Below are 21,404 nucleotides of genomic sequence, written 5' to 3'. Positions count from 1 at the left end.
TCGATAATGTACAGGTAACTGCCAAAATAATGCAAACACTTGAGGAAATTATGGATACAAAAAAGTACTGTATATTGAAAGCAGGTGCTTCCACAAAGGTGTGGTTCCTGAGTTAATTAAGCAATTAACATCCCATCATGCTTAAGGTCATGTATAATAATGCCTGGCAGGCCATTATTTTAGACATCATGACTATGCCCCATCCACAGGGCACGAGTGGTCACTGAATGGTTTGATGAGCATGAAAACGATGTTAACCATATACCATGGCTGTCTCAGTCACCAAATCTTATGGGAGATTTTGAAGAAGCGTCTGAGATAGTGTTTCCACCACCGTCAACAAAACACCAAAATGATGAAACAATGGTGTTGCTTCCATCCAATAGACTTCCAGACACTTATAGAATCTATGCCAAGGTGTATTAAAGCTGTTCTGGCAGCTCGTGGTGGACCAACGCCCTATTAAGACCCTTTATGTTGGTGTTTCCTTAATTTTGACAGTTACCTGAATAAGATAATGTATCATAGACAATGTATCAGAAATAATGTTTAATAGATAATGCACCGTAGATAATGTGTCAGAGCCAAAGATTATATGAAAACTGTTAGTTCTGGACACCCATCTAAAGTGACAATATCACAATGACCTCATCAACATGTGCCATAAATCATGAAAACAGACCTCAGCTAACTGGGCTATGGGCACCATTGAGATTGAAAGGTTTCTGGGTGCCATGTTGGCACCAAAACATTATGTACTTTTTACTATATTCTCCTGCTGAATCTTACCAGGTCTCCCTCCAAATACAGGTTTTTAACCTGAAGGGATTTTACCCAGTATACAAAGGTAACTGAAATTAAATGAGTTCACGGGTGTTGGTACCAAAACACCCGCGTTTCTCTCACCCCAGGTATGTTGGAGACGATCTCAAAGGTGACTCCACAGCCAGGGATGGTGCTGCGATGAGACATCCTCTTCATCAGACTCTGACCCCAACCCTGGTACATAACCATGAAATAAACATCCAACTGTACCCACGATATAAACATCCACCTATACCCACGATATAAACATCCACCTGTACCCACGATATAAACATCCACCTATACCCACGATATAAACATCCACCTATACCCACGATATAAACATCCACCTGTACCCACGATATAAACATCCACCTATACCCACGATATAAACATCCAACTATACCCACGATATAAACATCCACCTATACCCACGATATAAACATCCACCTATACCCACGATATAAACATCCACGATATAAACATCCACGATATAAACACCCACGATATAAACACCCACGATATAAACACCCACGATATCAACATCCACCTATACCCACGATATAAACATCCACCTGTACCCACGATATAAACATCCACCTATACCCACGATATAAACATCCACCTATACCCACGATATAAACATCCACCTGTACCCACGATATAAACATCCACCTGTACCCACGATATAAACATCCACCTATACCCACGATATAAACATCCACCTGTACCCACGATATAAACATCCACCTGTACCCACGATATAAACATCCACCTGTACCCACGATATAAACATCCACCTATACCCACGATATAAACATCCACCTATACCCACGATATAAACATCCACCTATACCCACGATATAAACATCCACCTGTACCCACAATATAAACATCCACCTATACCCACGATATAAACATCCACCTGTACCCACGATATAAACATCCACCTATACCCACGATATAAACATCCAACTATACCCACGATATAAACATCCAACTATACCCACGATATAAACATCCACCTATACCCACGATATAAACATCCACCTATACCCACAATATAAACATCCACGATATAAACATCCACGATATAAACACCCACGATATCAACATCCACCTATACCCACGATATAAACATCCACCTGTACCCACGATATAAACATCCACCTATACCCACGATATAATCATCCACCTATACCCACGATATAAACATCCACCTGTACCCACGATATAAACATCCACCTGTACCCACGATATAAACATCCACCTGTACCCACGATATAAACATCCACCTGTACCCACGATATAAACATCCACCTATACCCACGATATAAACATCCAACTGTACCCACGATATAAACATCCACCTATACCCACGATATAAACATCCACCTATACCCACAATATAAACATCCAACTATACCCACAATATAAACATCCAACTATACCCACAATAAACATCATCTATACCCAATTAAGTTACATCATACAAATCATCATTGGTAGAGACTGGATACTAATTATTAATGAATTATTATGCCCAGAAATGAATGAAGATGGAAAAAACTACTGCTTAATACATGTACAACTGCATTATACAGGAGCAAGTTACTGAGCATATTCCTGACCTGTTGTCCAGTGTGTGTGATCTGAAGTCTGGTGTGTGTGTGTGTGTGTGTGTGTGTGTGTGATCTGAAGTCTGGTGTGTGTGTGTGTGTGTGTGATCTGAAGTCTGGTGTGTGTGTGATCTGAAGTCTGGTGTGTGTGTGTGTGGTGTGTGACTCCTACCTGTCGTCCGGCTAGGTTGACACAGATGCGTTTTCTGAGGACCAGCTGCATGTTAGCAGGGTGTGAGAGCTGAACTACGACCCTGACTGTCAGGTACACTCGGAGATCAGCCGACACACCGCGACTCAACTGGGGACAGTCGTGTACCGTAGAGTCCCACGACGCCTCCGCTCCAACCTGGGGAGGGGGACGATATGCCTGGTTCAACATCTAGTCCCCTAGTTACCTCTGATAGACCTTATAAAGGGGTCTGATAGGAGTAAGCAGCTTGGCAGAGATTCCACCGGGCCGGTAGCACCGGTTTCTACCCATCTGATCCTTTCAGATATATGAGAAGTGTCTAAAGAGAAGGACGAGGGTTTTGATTTGGACCAGGAGATCACTAAGAACGTTAGCTCACATCTCCATCGGAATGTTTGACGATCTGTAGGTCGAAGAACTCATCCTCATCCTCCTGGTTCAGCATGGCGTCTAGACCTCCAGCCAGCGGAGCAGACAGGTTGTCCTGGAAATCATCAGCTAGAGAGAGACAAGAGGGTTCAGAGTCAAAGCCAAAATAATTCTGATTTAACCTTTATTCTGTCAATGCTGAGACCAAGGTGTCTTTATTTAGACAGGGAGTCAATGCTGAGACCAAGGTGTCTTTATTTAGACAGGGAGTCAATCTTGCTATGACCCGGCCTGCAGCCAGACTGGTGAACACTTACGATACATCTCATAGCTACAGTGGGGGGGGGGGGGGGGGGGGGGGGGGTCTAAGCTAACAGTTGATTAAATGATTCTAAAAAAAATTCTAGGCAAGAGAATTTCGAGATGGACCTAAATAATTAAATCGGCATGAGGGGTCACCACCTTTGTGGAGAGGGAGCACACGGGCCGCCTTCCAAACTCTGGGGATAATCGTCAGATTAATAAAATGTGTGTCAATGACTCTGCAATCAAGGGGAACAGATAGCTGCAGCATGAAAAGATCAAGCAAATCAGCCCCAGGGGATTTTTGTTTTTAACATCTTTAAGCAAGGCGTCTAGCACATCACAAGTAGAAAATAAACATTCACTAGAAGTTGACTGATCTTCCAATGAGCCAACTGGAGTCTGAGTGAGGGGCAGGCAGTCGACTGATCTTCCAATGAGCCAACTGGAGTCTGAGTGAGGGGCAGGCAGTCGACTGATCTTCCAATGAGCCAACAGGAGTCTGACTGACTGGCTGACCAGGGTCAATTAAACCACAGTTTCTTTCAAATAAAAAGCCTGCCAAAATAAAATGCTTATTAAAAGCATCACTTCTCAGTTCTTTCAGTAATGATGCCAGAGTCTGACAACTTTCTTAGGCAGGGAAGGAGAAGAATTTCCATGCTTCAGTTCATTAAACAGTTCAGAAAATATAGATGAATCAGCAGCAGTCTGATAGAAATTAGAGAGTAGAGTAGCTTGATTTAGCTTTCTTAATTGAGGAGTCACACCTATTTCTTAATTGAGGAGGCACACCTATTTCTTAATTGAGGAGTCATACCTATTTCTTAATTGAGGAGTCACACCTATTTCTTAATTGAGGAGTCACACCTATTTCTTAATTGAGGAGGCACACCTATTTCTTAATTGAGGAGGCACACCTATTTCTTAATTGAGGAGTCACACCTATTTCTTAATTGAGGAGTCACACCTATTTCTTAATTGAGGAGTCACACCTATTTCTTAATTGAAGAGGCACACCTATTTCTTAATTGAAGAGGCACACCTATTTCTTAATTGAGGAGTCACACCTATTTCTTAACTGCCTGAAATGCTGCCAATTAGTTTTTCCTAACATGAAGGAAGGAGAAGAGATAAGGAGAGAAGGAGAGAAGGAAAGAGAGGAGAGGAGAAAATAGCAGAACATACCACTAAGGTCCAGGAAGAGGACAGGAATGTGAGTCTCCATCCCAGGAACAGGAACTCTGGAACAGGGGAAATTAACCAATCAGAACACTGGGAGCTCACAGCCCCCCCCCCCCAATCCTCTAACTCTCAGCGGGGGCGCCAGGGATCCCTACCTCTCTGCGGGGGCTCCAGGGATGCCTACCTCTCTGCGGGGGGCTCCAGGGATGCCTACCTCTCTGCGGGGGGCTCCAGGGATGCCTACCTCTCTGCGGGGGGCTCCAGGGATGCCTACCTCTCTGCGGGGGGCTCCAGGGATGCCTACCTCTCTGCGGGGGGCTCCAGGGATGCCTACCTCTCTGCGGGGGGCTCCAGGGATGCCTACCTCTCTGCGGGGGGCTCCAGGGATGCCTACCTCTCTGCGGGGGGCTCCAGGGATGCCTACCTCTCTGCGGGGGGCTCCAGGGATGCCTACCTCTCTGCGGGGGGCTCCAGGGATGCCTACCTCTCTGCGGGGGGCTCCAGGGATGCCTACCTCTCTGCGGGGGGCTCCAGGGATGCCTACCTCTCTGCGGGGGGCTCCAGGGATGCCTACCTCTCAGCGGGGGCTCCAGGGATGCCTACCTCTCAGCGGGGGCTCCAGGGATGCCTACCTCTCTGCGGGGGCTCCAGGGATGCCTACCTCTCTGCGGGGGCTCCAGGGATGCCTACCTCTCTGCGGGGGCTCCAGGGATGCCGCTACCAGTCGAAGGTAGCAGGACGGCGTTACGTTCCTCTGTCAGGGTCAGACGACATTCTAACAGCTGGGCCTCCCTCTCCACATCCTCCTCTGACTTATCTACACACACACACACACACACACACACACACACACACACACACACACACACGACCATAGTCACTGATTATAGTCCTGTCAAACTGCTCAACAGAAAGCTCCAGAGAGAGCAATAAGACAGAGGCATTGAATCTGACTGGACTTGAGACAGCATTCAGAGTACAGCTCATGAATATGCTCTGTGTGTAATGTGTGTTGAGAGGAGGTCATGTATATGCTCTGTGTGTAATGTAATGTGTGTTGAGAGGAGGTCATGAATATGCTCTGTGTGTAATGTGTGTTGAGAGGAGGTCATGTATATGCTCTGTGTGTAATGTGTGTTGAGAGGAGGTCATGAATATGCTCTGTGTGTAATGTAATGTGTGTTGAGAGGAGGTCATGTATATGCTCTGTGTGTAATGTAATGTGTGTTGAGAGGAGGTCATGTATATGCTCTGTGTGTAATGTAATGTGTGTTGAGAGGAGGTCATGTATATGCTCTGTGTGTAATGTAATGTGTGTTGAGAGGAGGTCATGAATATGCTCTGTGTGTAATGTGTGTTGAGAGGAGGTCATGAATATGCTCTGTGTGTAATGTAATGTGTGTTGAGAGGAGGTCATGAATATGCTCTGTGTGTAATGCAATGTGTGTTGAGAGGAGGTCATGAATATGCTCTGTGTGTAATGTGTGTTGAGAGGAGGTCATGTATATGCTCTGTGTGTAATGTAATGTGTGTTGAGAGGAGGTCATGTATATGCTCTGTGTGTAATGTGTGTTGAGAGGAGGTCATGTATATGCTCTGTGTGTAATGTGTGTTGAGAGGAGGTCATGAATATGCTCTGTGTGTAATGTGTGTTGAGAGGAGGTCATGTATATGCTCTGTGTGTAATGTGTGTTGAGAGGAGGTCATGAATATGCTCTGTGTGTAATGTGTGTTGAGAGGAGGTCATGAATATGCTCTGTGTGTAATGTGTGTTGAGAGGAGGTCATGAATATGCTCTGTGTGTAATGTGTGTTGAGAGGAGGTCATGAATATGCTCTGTGTGTAATGTGTGTTGAGAGGAGGTCATGAATATGCTCTGTGTGTAATGTGTGTTGAGAGGAGGTCATGAATATGCTCTGTGTGTAATGTGTGTTGAGAGGAGGTCATGAATATGCTCTGTGTGTAATGTGTGTTGAGAGGAGGTCATGTATATGCTCTGTGCGTAATGTGTAAGTGTTAGTCAGGCTGACCGGGCTTTTGGACCATCTTCTGCAGGTGCTGGTCCAGGTACTCTTGTCTCGTAGTGAGGGTGGTCAGCCACTGGTCCCTCAACCTCTCCAGATCAACTTCCTACACACACACACACACACACACACACACACACACACACACACACACACCTCAGCTCCATCCCTCCTATATAGTTGTCTTCTCCTACACAGACTCACACCTCAGCCCTGGTACTATCTGATCTTGTCCAATAAGAACAACATTCTCTGTTCTGGTACGGTGTGCCCAACTGAAAAAAACCCTGTGACTACTCTCCTTCGCTCCACTCGCGGGGAGAATCTCCCCCTTCGCTCCACTCGCGGGGAGAATCTCCCCCTTCGCTCCACTCGCGGGGAGAATCTCCCCCTTCGCTCCACTCGCGGGGAGAATCTCCCCCTTCGCTCCACTCGCGGGGAGAATCTCCCCCTTCGCTCCACTCGCGGGGAGAATCTCCCCCTTCGCTCCACTCGCGGGGAGAATCTCCCCCTTCGCTCCACTCGCGGGGAGAATCTCCCCCTTCGCTCCACTCGCGGGGAGAATCTCCCCCTTCGCTCCACTCATTGGGGGAATCTCAACTGCATTTCCTTTATTCCTTCCTTCCTCTCTCCTCTCCTCCTTCTCAAAGCCCATTGGATTGAAAGGTCAGAGTTTCCTCCCCTCTGACCTTTCCACCCAATGGGCTTTGAGAAGGAGGAGAGGAGTGAGGAGTCAAGGAAATACAATTGAGACTCTCCCCAATGTCTCAGACTACCATAAAATGATTCCAGTCAGTGTTACCTGATAGCTGTCCATGTCCTCATCCGAAGGGCGGGCCTGCCGAACCTCCACGTTGCCGATGGAAACAGAGAGGACCTTTGTGGAGATGAGAGGCATGGTGCCCGAGTCCTGTACGGACCGGACCTCCACCTGAACACGACGAGACTGGCCCTGGGGAGGGGGAGACAGGGTTCAGGTTAGAGACTGGCCCTGGGGAGGGGGAGACAGGGTTCAGGTTAGAGACTGGCCCTGGGGCGGGGGAGACAGGGTTCAGGTTAGAGACTGGCCCTGGGGAGGAGGGGACAGGGTTCAGGTTAGAGACTGGCCCTGGGGAGGGGGGAGAAAGGGTTCAGGTTAGAGACTGGCCCTGGGGAGGGGGAGACAGGGTTCAGGTTAGAGACTGGCCCTGGGGATGGGGAGACGAGACAGGGTTCAGGTTAGAGACTGGCCCTGGGGAGGGGGAGACAGGGTTCAGGTTAGAGACAGGCCCTGGGGAGGGGGAGACAGGGTTCAGGTTAGAGACTGGCCCTGGGGATGGGGAGACGAGACAGGGTTCAGGTTAGAGACTGGCCCTGGGGAGGCGGGGACAGGGTTCAGGTTAGAGACTGGCCCTGGGGAGATGGGAGACAGGGTTCAGGTTAGAGACTGGCCCTGGGGAGGGGGAGACAGGGTTCAGGTTAGAGACTGGCCCTGGGGAGATGGGAGACAGGGTTCAGGTTAGAGACTGGCCCTGGGGAGATGGGAGACAGGGTTCAGGTTAGAGACTGGCCCTGGGGAGATGGGAGACAGGGTTCAGGTTAGAGACTGGCCCTGGGGAGGGGGAGACAGGGTTCAGGTTAGAGACTGGCCCTGGGGAGGGGGAGACAGGGTTCAGGTTAGAGACTGGCCCTGGGGAGGGGGAGACAGGGTTCAGGTTAGAGACTGGCCCTGGGGAGGGGGAGACAAGGTTCAGGTTAGAGACTGGCCCTGGGGAGGGGGAGACAGGGTTCAGGTTAGAGACTTGTCCTGCAAGGATCACAAACTTTTACTACTAAACATCTAGTATACATCAAATAAAACAACTCTTGTAGACACTCCCAAGAGGTAGCATCAAAACACACCGTGTACAGTACACAGAAAACTAGCTACCTACCTGTCTGAGTTGGAAGATGCCACCAGTGCCTACATCCTTGGGTGGTAGGACCTCTACAGGGCTGAACTCTCCTGCTTCATTCAGCTCCAACACCTGAACCCACAGCTCTAATCTACGAGTCACCTCACTCCACCTGGTCTCACACACACACACACACACACACACACACACACACACACACACACACACACACACACACACACACACACACACACACACACACACGTTATCACGACAGTAATCAAATCCAGCTTTATTTATACAGAACATTTCAGACATGGAATACAACACAATGTGCTTCACAGGAAAAAAACTAAAATATTTACTACACAACAAGTATAAACAGGATTAAAAAAAACAAACTAAAATATTTACTACACAACAAGTATAAACAGGATTAAAAAAAAAAACTAAAAGAATAGCAAAAGTGCACAACTAAAAAAGGGAAAATTGTCCAACTGGATGTATTCCACTGAAATGTGTCTTCTGCATTTAGCCCAACCCCTCTGAATCAGAGTGGTGGGGGGGGGGGGCTGCCTTCAATCAACATCCACGTCTTCAGTGCCCAGGGAACAGTGGGTTAACTGCCTTGCTCAGAGGCAGAATGACGGATTTTCACCTTGTCAGCTCGGGGATTCCATCCAGCAACCTTTCGGTTACTAGTCCAACGCTCTAACCACTAGGTTACCTGCCACCTTAAGGAAAAGCGTAGCAACAAAAACAATTGTTTTAAGATCTCTTTTAAATATGTCCACAGTTTTTGTCCCCCTCAGGTTCTCTGGCAGGTTATTCCAGAGGCTGGGGGCATAATAACTAAAGGCTGGGGGTATAGTAACTAAAGGCTGGGGGCATAGTAACTAAAGGCTGGGGGCATAGTAACTAAAGGCTGGGGGCATAGTAACTAAAGGCTGGGGGCATAGTAACTAAAGGCTGGGGGCATAGTAACTAAAGGCTGGGGGCATAGTAACTAAAGGCTGGGGGCATAGTAACTAAAGGCTGGGGGCATAGTAACTAAAGGCTGGGGCATAGTAACTAAAGGCTGGGGGCATAGTAACTAAAGGCTGCCTCTCCATGCCTCTTGGCCCCCCTTGGGTTCTCTGGCAGCTATTCCAGAGGCTGGGGGCATAGTAACTAAAGGCTGGGGGCAGAGTAACTAAAGGCTGGGGCATAGTAACTAAAAACTGGCGCCATAGTAACTAAAGGCTGGGGGCATAGTAACTAAAGGCTGGGGACATAGTAACTAAAGGCTGGGGGCATAGTAACTAAAGGCTGGGGGCATAGGGGCATAGTAACTAAAGGCTGGGGGCATAGTAACTAAAGGCTGGGGCATAGTAACTAAAGGCTGGGGGCATAGTAACTAAAGGCTGGGGGCCCATAGTAACTAAAGAATGGGGGCCCATAGTAACTAAAGGCTGGGGCATAGTAACTAAAGGCTGGGGGCATAGTAACTAAAGGCTGGGGGCATAGTAACTAAAGGCTGGGGGCATAGTAACTAAAGGCTGGGGGCATAGTAACTAAAGGCTGGGGGCATAGTAACTAAAGGCTGGGGGCATAGTAACTAAAGGCTGGGGGCATAGTAACTAAAGGCTGGGGGTATAGTAACTAAAGGCTGGGGGGGCATAGTAACTAAAGGCTGGGGGCATAGTAACTAAAGGCTGGGGGCATAGTAACTAAAGCCTGGGGGCATAGTAACTAAAGCCTGGGGGCATAGTAACTAAAGCCTGGGGGTATAGTAACTAAAGGCTGGGGGCATAGTAACTAAAGGCTGGGGGCATAGTAACTAAAGGCTGGGGGCATAGTGACTAAAGGCTGGGGGGTATAGTAACTAAAGAATGGGGGGTATAGTAACTAAAGAATGGGGGCATAGTAACTAAAGAATGGGGGCATAGTAACTAAAGGCTGGGGGCATAGTAACTAAAGGCTGGGGGCATAGTAACTAAAGGCTGGGGGCTATAGTAACTAAAGGCTGGGGGTATAATAACTAAAGGCTGGGGGCATTGTAACTAAAGGCTGGGGCCATAGTAACTAAAGGCTGGGGGCATAGTAACTAAAGGCTGGGGACATAGTAACTAAAGGCTGGGGCCCATAGTAACTAAAGGCTGGGGACATAGTAACTAAAGGCTGGGGGCATAGTAACTAAAGGCTGGGGGCATAATAACTAAAGGCTGGGGGCATAATAACTAAAGGCTGGGGGCATAGTAACTAAAGGCTGGGGGCATAGTAACTAAAGGCTGGGGGCATAGTAACTAAAGGCTGGGGGCCCATAGTAACTAAAGGCTGGGGGGTATAGTAACTAAAGGCTGGGGGCATAGTAACTAAAGGCTGGGGGCATAGTAACTAAAGGCTGGGGGCATAGTAACTAAAGGCTGGGGGCCCATAGTAACTAGAGACTGGGGGTATAGTAACTAAAGGCTGGGGGCATAGTAACTAAAGGCTGGGGGCATAGTAACTAAAGGCTGGGGGCATAGTAACTAAAGGCTGGGGGCATAGTAACTAAAGGCTGGGGGTATAGTAACTAAAGGCTGGGGGCATAGTAACTAAAGGCTGGGGGCATAGTAACTAAAGGCTGGGGGCATAGTAACTAAAGGCTGGGGGTATAGTAACTAAAGGCTGGGGGCATAGTAACTAAAGGCTGGGGGCATAGTAACTAAAGGCTGGGGGCATAGTAACTAAAGGCTGGGGGCATAGTAACTAAAGGCTGGGGGCATAGTAACTAAAGGCTGGGGGCATAGTAACTAAAGGCTGGGGGCATAGTAACTAAAGGCTGTCTCTACATGCCTCTTGGCCCCCCTTGGGTTCTCTGGCAGCTATTCCAGAGGCTGGGGGCATAGTAACTAAAGGCTGGGGGCATAGTAACTAAAGGCAGGGGGCATAGTAACTAAAGGCTGCCTCTCCATGCCTCTTGGCCCCCCTTGGGTTCTCTGGCAGCTATTCCAGAGGCTGGGGGCATAGTAACTAAAGGCTGGGGGCATAGTAACTAAAGGCTGGGGGCATAGTAACTAAAGGCTGGGGGCATAATAACTAAAGGCTGCCTCTCCATGCCTCTTGGTCCCCCTCAGCCTCTCAGTCCGAGGCTTATAAGACCAGTGCCAGAGGACCTGAGGAACCTACTGGGTACATAACTTAAAAGCATGTCTGACATGTCTGGGGTGCACAATCATGGATTTATTTAAAAACCAACAGAAGAATCTTAAAATGTATTTTAAAACTCACAGGCAGCCAGTCAGAGACCTTAAAACCGGTGTAATGTGTTCTCTCTGTCTGGTCTTGGTCAGTACCCTGCAGCATTCTGTATGTTTTACAGTACAGAGACCTTAAAACCAGTGTAATGTGTTCTCTCTGTCTGGTCTTGGTCAGTACCCGAGCTGCTACACTCTGTATGTTTTACAGTTGACCAATGGCTTTCTTGGGTAGACCAGACAGGAGAGCGTTACAGCAGTTAACCTGCTTGTTATAAAAGCAATGAGTCTCTCTGTATCAGCCTGAGAGAGAAACGGACAAACCGTGGCAATGTTCCTCAGGTGGTAAAAAGCTACTTTGGTCACATTCCTAATGTGTGATTCAAAATTGAGATCAGAATCTAAAATAATACCTGGTTTTTTTTAACCTGCGGTTTTATCTTTATTGCCTGTGAATTAAACTGTACAGCCAGATTCTCTCTCCGGTCTTTGGCTCCAACATAAGTATCTCCGTCTTGTCAGCATATACCAACCCACAGCTCCAATCACCTGGTTATATACCAACCCACAGCTCCAATCACCTGGTTATATACCAACCCACAGCTCCAATCACCTGGTTATATACCAACCCACAGCTCCAATCACCTGGTTATATACCAACCCACAGCACCAATCACCTGGTTATATACCAACCCACAGCTCCAATCACCTGGTTATATACCAACCCACAGCTCCAATCACCTGGTTATATACCAACCCACAGCTCCAATCACCTGGTTATATACCAACCCACAGCTCCAATCACCTGGTTATATACCAACCCACAGCTCCAATCACCTGGTTATATACCAACCCACAGCTCCAATCACCTGGTTATATACCAACCCACAGCTCCAATCACCTGGTTATATACCAACCCACAGCTCCAATCACCTGGTTATATACCAACCCACAGCTCCAATCACCTGGTTATATACCAACCCACAGCTCCAATCACCTGGTTATATACCAACCCACAGCTCCAATCACCTGGTTATATACCAACCCACAGCTCCAATCACCTGGTTATATACCAACCCACAGCTCCAATCACCTGGTTATATACCAACCCACAGCTCCAATCACCTGGTTATATACCAACCCACAGCTCCAATCACCTGGTTATATACCAACCCACAGCACCAATCACCTGGTTATATACCAACCCACAGCAATCACCTGGTTATATACCAACCCACAGCCTACCCAGATACCTCTCTACCTAACCCCTACCAGCCTACCCAGATACCCCTCTATCTAACCCCTCCACCCCTACCAGCCTACCTCTCTACCTAACCCCTTCACCCCTACCAGCCTACCCAGATACCCCTCTACCTAACCCCTCCACCCCTACCAGCCTACCTCTCTACCTAACCCCTTCACCCCTACCAGCCTACCCAGATACCCCTCTACCTAACCCCTCCCAGCCTACCCCCGCTGCCCCTATCAGCATACCTCTCTCTGAGGGTGTGTGTGTGTGTGTGTGTGTGTGTCTTAGCTGTGATGACTCCCAGGTTCCTAACTGCCCTACTCCTCTTCCCCCCATCAAGCCTACCTCTCTCTTAGGGTTCGTGTCTTGGCCTGAATGACCCCCAGGTCCCAGAGAGCCAGGTTCCTGCGGTGGTTGACCTGTTTATGTCCGAACACCTCGATGGCCACTGCCCCCTCGGCCACAAACTCTACAAACTCCTCAGACACGCACACCTCCATCTCCTGGGAACAAACACACAGAGCACACAACAAAAAGGCACATGAGACAAACACTGGACACACAATCATTCAAATCCTGTCAGATTATGAGCTCCAACACATCTCGCTTTGCTCTGGATACGTTCCCAAAATGTTTGGCTTTTCTAAAAATCCTTGTTGGAGGATTCCCAGAATCAGGGAGAATACAGAGCAAGCAGCAAGTTTCCGGGTTTTGAGTTGGTATGTCTGTCCTAGCAAGTCTGGTTATACACAGAACAAGTGGATAGACTTCTCCTCTGTCCTACCTTACTTCATTATTACTAATTCTGTTCCCGGGAGGCGTGCCGCGGCCTCCGTGCCGCCCCGGGAGGCGTGCCGCGGCCTCCGTGCCGCCCCGGGAGGCGTGCCGCGGCCTCCGTGCCGCCCCGGGAGGCGTGCCGCCCCGGGAGGCGTGCTGCGGCCTCCGTGCCCCGGGAGGCGTGCCCCGGGAGGCGTGCCGCGGCCTCCGTGCCGCCCCGGGAGGCGTGCCGCGGCCTCCGTGCCGCCCCGGGAGGCGTGCCGCGGCCTCCGTGCCGCCCCCGGAGGCGTGCCCGGCCTCCGTGCCGCCACCGGGAGTGCGTGCCAGGACGGCCTCCGTGCCGCCCCGGGAGGCGTGGCCGCGGCCTCCGTGCCGCCCCGGGAGGCGTGCCGCGGCCTCCGTGCCGCCCCGGGAGCGTGTGCCGCCCCGGGAGGCGTGCTGCGGCCTCAGTGCCCGGGAGCGTGCCCCGGGAGGCGTGCCGCGGCCTCCGTGCCGCCCCGGAGGCGTGCCGCGGCCTCCGTGCCGCCCCGGGAGGCGTGCCGCGGCCTCCGTGCGCCCCGGGAGGCGTGCCGCGGCCTCCGTGCCGCCGCCGGAGGCGTGCCGCGGCCTCCGTGCCGCCCCGGGAGGCGTGCCGCGGCCTCCGTGCCGCCCCGGGAGGCGTGCCGCGGGCCTCCGTGCCGCCCCGGGAGGCGTGCCGCGGCCTCCGTGCCGCCCGGGGAGGCGTGCCGCGGCCTCCGTGCCCCGGGAGGCGTGCCGCGGCCTTCCGTGCGCCCGGGAGGCGTGCCGCGGCCTCCGTGCCGCCCGGGAGGCGTGCCGCGGCCTCCGTGCCGCCCGGGAGGCGTGCCGCGGCCTCCGTGCCGCCCCGGGAGGCGTGCCGCGGCCTCCGTGCCGCCCGGGAGGCGTGCCGCGGCCTCCGTGCCGCCCCGGGGAGGCGTGCCGCGGCCTCCGTGCCGCCCCGGGAGGCGTGCCGCGGCCTCCGTGCCGCCCCGGGAGGCGTGCCGCGGCCTCCGTGCCGCCCCGGGAGGCGTGCCGCGGCCTCCGTGCCGCCCCGGGAGGCGTGCCGCGGCCTCCGTGCCGCCCGGGAGGCGTGCCGCGGCCTCCGTGCCGCCCCGGGAGGCGTGCCGCGGCCTCCGTGCCGCCCCGGGAGGCGTGCCGCGGCCTCCGTGCCGCCCCGGGAGGCGTGCCGCGGCCTCCGTGCCGCCCCGGGAGGCGTGCCGCGGCCTCCGTGCCGCCCCGGGAGGCGTGCCGCGGCCTCCGTGCCGCCCCGGGAGGCGTGCCGCGGCCTCCGTGCCGCCCCGGGAGGCGTGCCGCGGCCTCCGTGCCGCCCCGGGAGGCGTGCCGCGGCCTCCGTGCCGCCCCGGGAGGCGTGCCGCGGCCTCCGTGCCGCCCCGGGAGGCGTGCCGCGGCCTCCTTGCCCCGGGAGGCGTGCCGCGGCCTCCGTGCCGCCCCGGGAGGCGTGCCGCGGCCTCCGTGCCGCCCCGGGAGGCGTGCCGCGGCCTCCGTGCCGCCCCGGGAGGCGTGCCGCGGCCTCCGTGCCGCCCCGGGGCCTCTGTGTTTGTGGTGACAGGCCTAACCCATTGTCCCACGTTGCTCCTGTCAGCTTTCAGTTACAACGAGTCTGTTTAATCAAATCTAATATGACCAACACATTATAGCACAGGACACATGCAGAAGTTTCAAGGCTTTTCTATACAATATGTAGAGAGACTCCTCTGCTGTCCTCTACGGCTATTAAAGGTTTCTAGGTCTGTCTCTATGTGACTACGCCACAGTCCCACCTTGCTACTGTCGAACAGCACGGTGCAGAGGGGCTCTTTGCTGGTGGCTGATGGAGGTGAGGGCTCCATCTCCGGGGCGATGAACACAGGCTCGTCCTGCCCCCAGAAGTGGTACTGGCAGAACACAAAGTTACCCAGGTGACGGGGAAGACCTGTAGCCTGCAGGATCCTCACCTGGACAGAGGACAGGAGACACTCAGCGAACATATGAACACATTCAATAATACAGTCATGTGACTATAGATTCTGAATGATCATTTCCACAAAACACTGCTTAAAAAAGGACAAGACAAACATTAGAAAACACTGTTTATTTTAAATTGAACCCTTAGCATCCAACGATTCATTGGGTGTAAAAATGTAGGTAGGTATTGATTTTGGACTGTTTGCAGAGGACACAGCAGCGATTGCTAAATGAATTCAAACAGTAGCCAACCTAGTCATAGACTGTTCTCTCTGCTACCGCACGGCAAGTGGTACCGGAGCGCCAAGTCTAGGTCCAAGAGGCTTCTAAACAGCTTCTACCTCCAAGCCATAAGACTCCTGAACATCTAATCAAATGGCTACCCAGACTATTTGCATTGCCCCCCCCTCTTTTACACCCCTGCTACTCTCTGTTGTTATCATCTGCGCATAGCCACTTTAATAACTCTACCTACATGTACATTCTACCTCAACTAACCGGTGCCCCCACACATTGACTCTGTACCGTAACACCCTGTATATAGCCTCCACATTGACTCTGTACCGTAACACCCTGTATATAGCCTCCACATTGACTCTGTACCGGTAACACCCTGTATATAGCCTCCACATTGACTCTGTACCGTAACACCCTGTATATAGCCTCCACATAGACTCTGTACCGTAACACCCTGTATATAGCCTCCACATTGACTCTGTACCGGTACCCCCTGTATATAGCCTCCACATTGACTCTGTACCGGTATCCCCTGTATATAGCCTCCACATAGACTCTGTACCGTAACACCCTGTATATAGCCTCCACATTGACTCTGTACCGTAACACCCTGTATATAGCCTCCACATTGACTCTGTACCGTAACACCCTGTATATAGCCTCCACATTGACTCTGTACCGTAACACCCTGTATATAGCCTCCACATTGACTCTGTACCAGTACCCCCTGTATATAGCCTCCACATTGACTCTGTACCGGTATCCCCTGTATATAGCCTCCACATTGACTCTGTACCGGTATCCCCTGTATATAGCCTCCACATAGACTCTGTACCGGTACCCCTTGTATATAGCCTCCACATTGACTCTGTACCGTAACACCCTGTATATGGCCTCCACATTGACTCTGTACCAGTACCCCCTGTATATAGCCTCCACATTGACTCTGTACCGGTATCCCTGTATATAGCCTCCACATTGACTCTGTACCGGTCCCCTGTATATAGCCTCCACATTGACTCTGTACCGGTCCCCCCTGTATATAGCCTCCACATTGACTCTGTACCGTAACACCCTGTATATAGCCCTCCACATTGACTCTGTACCGTAACACCCTGTATATAGCCTCCACATTGACTCTGTACCGTAACACCCTGTATATGGCCTCCACATTGACTCTGTACCGTAACACCCTGTATATGGCCTCCACATTGACTCTGTACCAGTACCCCCTGTATATAGCCTCCACATTGACTCTGTACCGGTATCCCTGTATATAGCCTCCACATTGACTCTGTACCGGTCCCCCTGTATATAGCCTCCACATTGACTCTGTACCGTAACACCCTGTATATAGCCTCCACATTGACTCTGTACCGTAACACCCTGTATATAGCCTCCACATTGACTCTGTACTGGTCCCCCTGTATATAGCCTCCACATTGACTCTGTACCGTAACACCCTGTATATAGCCTCCACATTGACTCTGTACCGTAACACCCTGGATATAGTCTCCACATTGACTCTGTACCGGTACCCCCTGTATATAGCCTCCACATTGACTCTGTACCGTAACACCCTGGATATAGTCTCCACATTGACTCTGTACCGGTACCCCCTGTATATAGCCTCCACATTGACTCTGTACCGTAACACCCTGTATATAGCCTCCACATTGACTCTGTACCGTAACACCCTGTATATAGCCTCCACATTGACTCTGTACCGGTACCCCCTGTATATAGCCTCCACATTGACTCTGTACCGTAACACCCTGTATATAGCCTCCACATTGACTCTGTACCGTAACACCCTGGATATAGTCTCCACATTGACTCTGTACCGGTACCCCCTGTATATAGCCTCCACATTGACTCTGTACCGTAACACCCTGTATATGGCCTCCACATTGACTCTGTACCAGTACCCCCTGTATATAGCCTCCACATTGACTCTGTACCGGTATCCCTGTATATAGCCTCCACATTGACTCTGTACCGGTCCCCTGTATATAGCCTCCACATTGACTCTGTACCGGTCCCCCTGTATATAGCCTCCACATTGACTCTGTACCGTAACACCCTGTATATAGCCTCCACATTGACTCTGTACCGTAACACCCTGTATATAGCCTCCACATTGACTCTGTACCGTAACACCCTGTATATGGCCTCCACATTGACTCTGTACCGTAACACCCTGTATATGGCCTCCACATTGACTCTGTACCAGTACCCCTGTATATAGCCTCCACATTGACTCTGTACCGGTATCCCTGTATATAGCCTCCACATTGACTCTGTACCGGTCCCCCTGTATATAGCCTCCACATTGACTCTGTACCGTAACACCCTGTATATAGCCTCCACATTGACTCTGTACCGTAACACCCTGTATATAGCCTCCACATTGACTCTGTACCGTAACACCCTGTATATAGCCTCCACATTGACTCTGTACCGTAACACCCTGTATATAGCCTCCACATTGACTCTGTACTGGTCCCCCTGTATATAGCCTCCACATTGACTCTGTACCGTAACACCCTGTATATAGCCTCCACATTGACTCTGTACCGTAACACCCCTGGATATAGTCTCCACATTGACTCTGTACCGGTACCCCCTGTATATAGCCTCCACATTGACTCTGTACCGTAACACCCTGGATATAGTCTCCACATTGACTCTGTACCGGTACCCCCCTGTATATAGCCTCCACATTGACTCTGTACCGTAACACCCTGTATATAGCCTCCACATTGACTCTGTACCGTAACACCCTGTATATAGCCTCCACATTGACTCTGTACCGGTACCCCCTGTATATAGCCTCCACATTGACTCTGTACCGTAACACCCTGTATATAGCCTCCACATTGACTCTGTACCGTAACACCCTGGATATAGTCCTCCACATTGACTCTGTACCGGTACCCCCTGTATATAGCCTCCACATTGACTCTGTACCGTAACACCCTGTATATAGCCTCCACATTGACTCTGTACCGTAACACCCTGTATATAGCCTCCACATTGACTCTGTACCGTAACACCCTGTATATAGCCTCCACATTGACTCTGTACCAGGACCCCCTGTATATAGCCTCCACATTGACTCTGTACCGGTATCCCCTGTATATAGCCTCCACATAGACTCTGTACCGTAACACCCTGTATATAGCCTCCACATTGACTCTGTACCGTAACACCCTGTATATAGTCTCCACATTGACTCTGTACCGTAACACCCTGTATATAGTCTCCACATTGACTCTGTACCGGTATCCCTGTATATAGCCTCCACATTGACTCTGTACCGGTACCCCCTGTATATAGCCTCCACATTGACTCTGTACCGTAACACCCTGTATATAGCCTCCACATTGACTCTGTACCGTAACACCCTGTATATAGCCTCCACATTGACTCTGTACCGTAACACCCTGTATATAGCCTCCACATTGACTCTGTACCGGTCCCCCTGTATATAGCCTCCACATTGACTCTGTACCGTAACACCCTGTATATAGCCTCCACATTGACTCTGTACTGGTCCCCCTGTATATAGCCTCCACATTGACTCTGTACCGTAACACCCTGTATATAGCCTCCACATTGACTCTGTACCGTAACACCCTGGATATAGTCTCCACATTGACTCTGTACCGGTACCCCCTGTATATAGCCTCCACATTGACTCTGTACCGTAACACCCTGTATATAGCCTCCACATTGACTCTGTACCGTAACACCCTGTATATAGCCTCCACATTGACTCTGTACCGGTAACACCCTGTATATAGCCTCCACATTGACTCTGTACCGTAACACCCTGTATATAGCCTCCACATTGACTCTGTACCGTAACACCTGTATATAGCCTCCACATTGACTCTGTACCGTAACACCCTGTATATAGCCTCCACATTGACTCTGTACCGTAACACCCTGTATATAGCCTCCACATTGACTCTGTACCAGTACCCCTTGTATATAGCCTCCACATTGACTCTGTACCGTAACACCCTGTATATGGCCTCCACATTGACTCTGTACCGTAACACCCTGTATATGGCCTCCACATTGACTCTGTACCAGTACCCCCTGTATATAGCCTCCACATTGACTCTGTACCGGTATCCCTGTATATAGCCTCCACATTGACTCTGTACCGGTCCCCCTGTATATAGCCTCCACATTGACTCTGTACCGGTCCCCCTGTATATAGCCTCCACATTGACTCTGTACCGTAACACCCTGGATATAGTCTCCACATTGACTCTGTACCGGTACCCCTGTATATAGCCTCCACATTGACTCTGTACCGGTACCCCCCTGTATATAGCCTCCACATTGACTCTGTACCGTAACACCCTGTATATAGCCTCCACATTGACTCTGTACCGTAACACCCTGTATATAGCCTCCACATTGACTCTGTACCGTAACACCCTGTATATAGCCTCCACATTGACTCTGTACCGTAACACCCTGTATATAGCCTCCACATTGACTCTGTACCAGTACCCCCTGTATATAGCCTCCACATTGACTCTGTACCAGTATCCCCTGTATATAGCCTCCACATAGACTCTGTACCGTAACACCCTGTATATAGCCTCCACATTGACTCTGTACCGTAACACCCTGTATATAGTCTCCACATTGACTCTGTACCGTAACACCCCTGTATATAGTCTCCACATTGACTCTGTACCGGTATCCCTGTATATAGCCTCCACATTGACTCTGTACCGGTACCCCCTGTATATAGCCTCCACATTGACTCTGTACCGTAACACCCTGTATATAGCCTCCACATTGACTCTGTACCGTAACACCCTGTATATAGCCTCCACATTGACTCTGTACCGTAACACCCTGTATATAGCCTCCACATTGACTCTGTACCAGTACCCCTTGTATATAGCCTCCACATTGACTCTGTACCGTAACACCCTGTATATGGCCTCCACATTGACTCTGTACCGTAACACCCTGTATATGGCCTCCACATTGACTCTGTACCAGTACCCCCTGTATATAGCCTCCACATTGACTCTGTACCGGTATCCCTGTATATAGCCTCCACATTGACTCTGTACCGGTCCCCCTGTATATAGCCTCCACATTGACTCTGTACCGGTCCCCCTGTATATAGCCTCCACATTGACTCTGTACCGTAACACCCTGTATATAGCCTCCACATTGACTCTGTACCGTAACACCCTGTATATAGCCTCCACATTGACTCTGTACTGGTCCCCCTGTATATAGCCTCCACATTGACTCTGTACCGTAACACCCTGTATATAGCCTCCACATTGACTCTGTACCGTAACACCCTGGATATAGTCTCCACATTGACTCTGTACCGGTACCCCCTGTATATAGCCTCCACATTGACTCTGTACCGGTACCCCTGTATATAGCCTCCACATTGACTCTGTACCGTAACACCCTGTATATAGCCTCCACATTGACTCTGTACCGTAACACCCTGTATATAGCCTCCACATTGACTCTGTACCGGTACCCCCCTGTATATAGCCTCCACATTGACTCTGTACCGTAACACCCTGTATAT

General features: G+C 50.6%; 1 protein-coding gene and 1 long non-coding RNA gene across 6 annotated transcripts in view; one reads left to right on the top strand and one right to left on the bottom strand.

The window, feature by feature from the left end:
• LOC115175148 (kinesin-like protein KIF13B) overlaps positions 1 to 21,404 on the bottom strand; it is a 65,798-nt gene that overhangs the window by 8,548 nt on the left and 35,846 nt on the right. For all 5 annotated transcript variants that reach the window (XM_029734370.1, XM_029734371.1, XM_029734369.1 and 2 more), the window contains 10 exons: positions 15,394 to 15,567; positions 13,184 to 13,341; positions 8,411 to 8,543; positions 7,300 to 7,449; positions 6,504 to 6,603; positions 5,164 to 5,290; positions 4,477 to 4,532; positions 2,996 to 3,114; positions 2,596 to 2,772; positions 907 to 999 (listed from right to left, as the gene is read on the bottom strand). In XM_029734370.1, coding sequence (XP_029590230.1) covers positions 907 to 999; positions 2,596 to 2,772; positions 2,996 to 3,114; positions 4,477 to 4,532; positions 5,164 to 5,290; positions 6,504 to 6,603; positions 7,300 to 7,449; positions 8,411 to 8,543; positions 13,184 to 13,341; positions 15,394 to 15,567 — 1,287 coding nt within the window. The remainder of the gene's footprint in view (positions 1 to 906; positions 1,000 to 2,595; positions 2,773 to 2,995; positions 3,115 to 4,476; positions 4,533 to 5,163; positions 5,291 to 6,503; positions 6,604 to 7,299; positions 7,450 to 8,410; positions 8,544 to 13,183; positions 13,342 to 15,393; positions 15,568 to 21,404) is intronic.
• Positions 7,457 to 7,999, top strand: LOC115175150 (uncharacterized). Its single transcript, XR_003871923.1, has 4 exons — positions 7,457 to 7,513; positions 7,632 to 7,753; positions 7,793 to 7,836; positions 7,876 to 7,999. It is a non-coding gene; the product is annotated as an uncharacterized LOC115175150 (long non-coding RNA).

This window comes from Salmo trutta, chromosome 35 (genome assembly GCF_901001165.1).
Source record: "Salmo trutta chromosome 35, fSalTru1.1, whole genome shotgun sequence".
Lineage (NCBI taxonomy): Eukaryota > Metazoa > Chordata > Actinopteri > Salmoniformes > Salmonidae > Salmo > Salmo trutta.
This window is presented reverse-complemented; position numbering and strand designations above follow the sequence as displayed.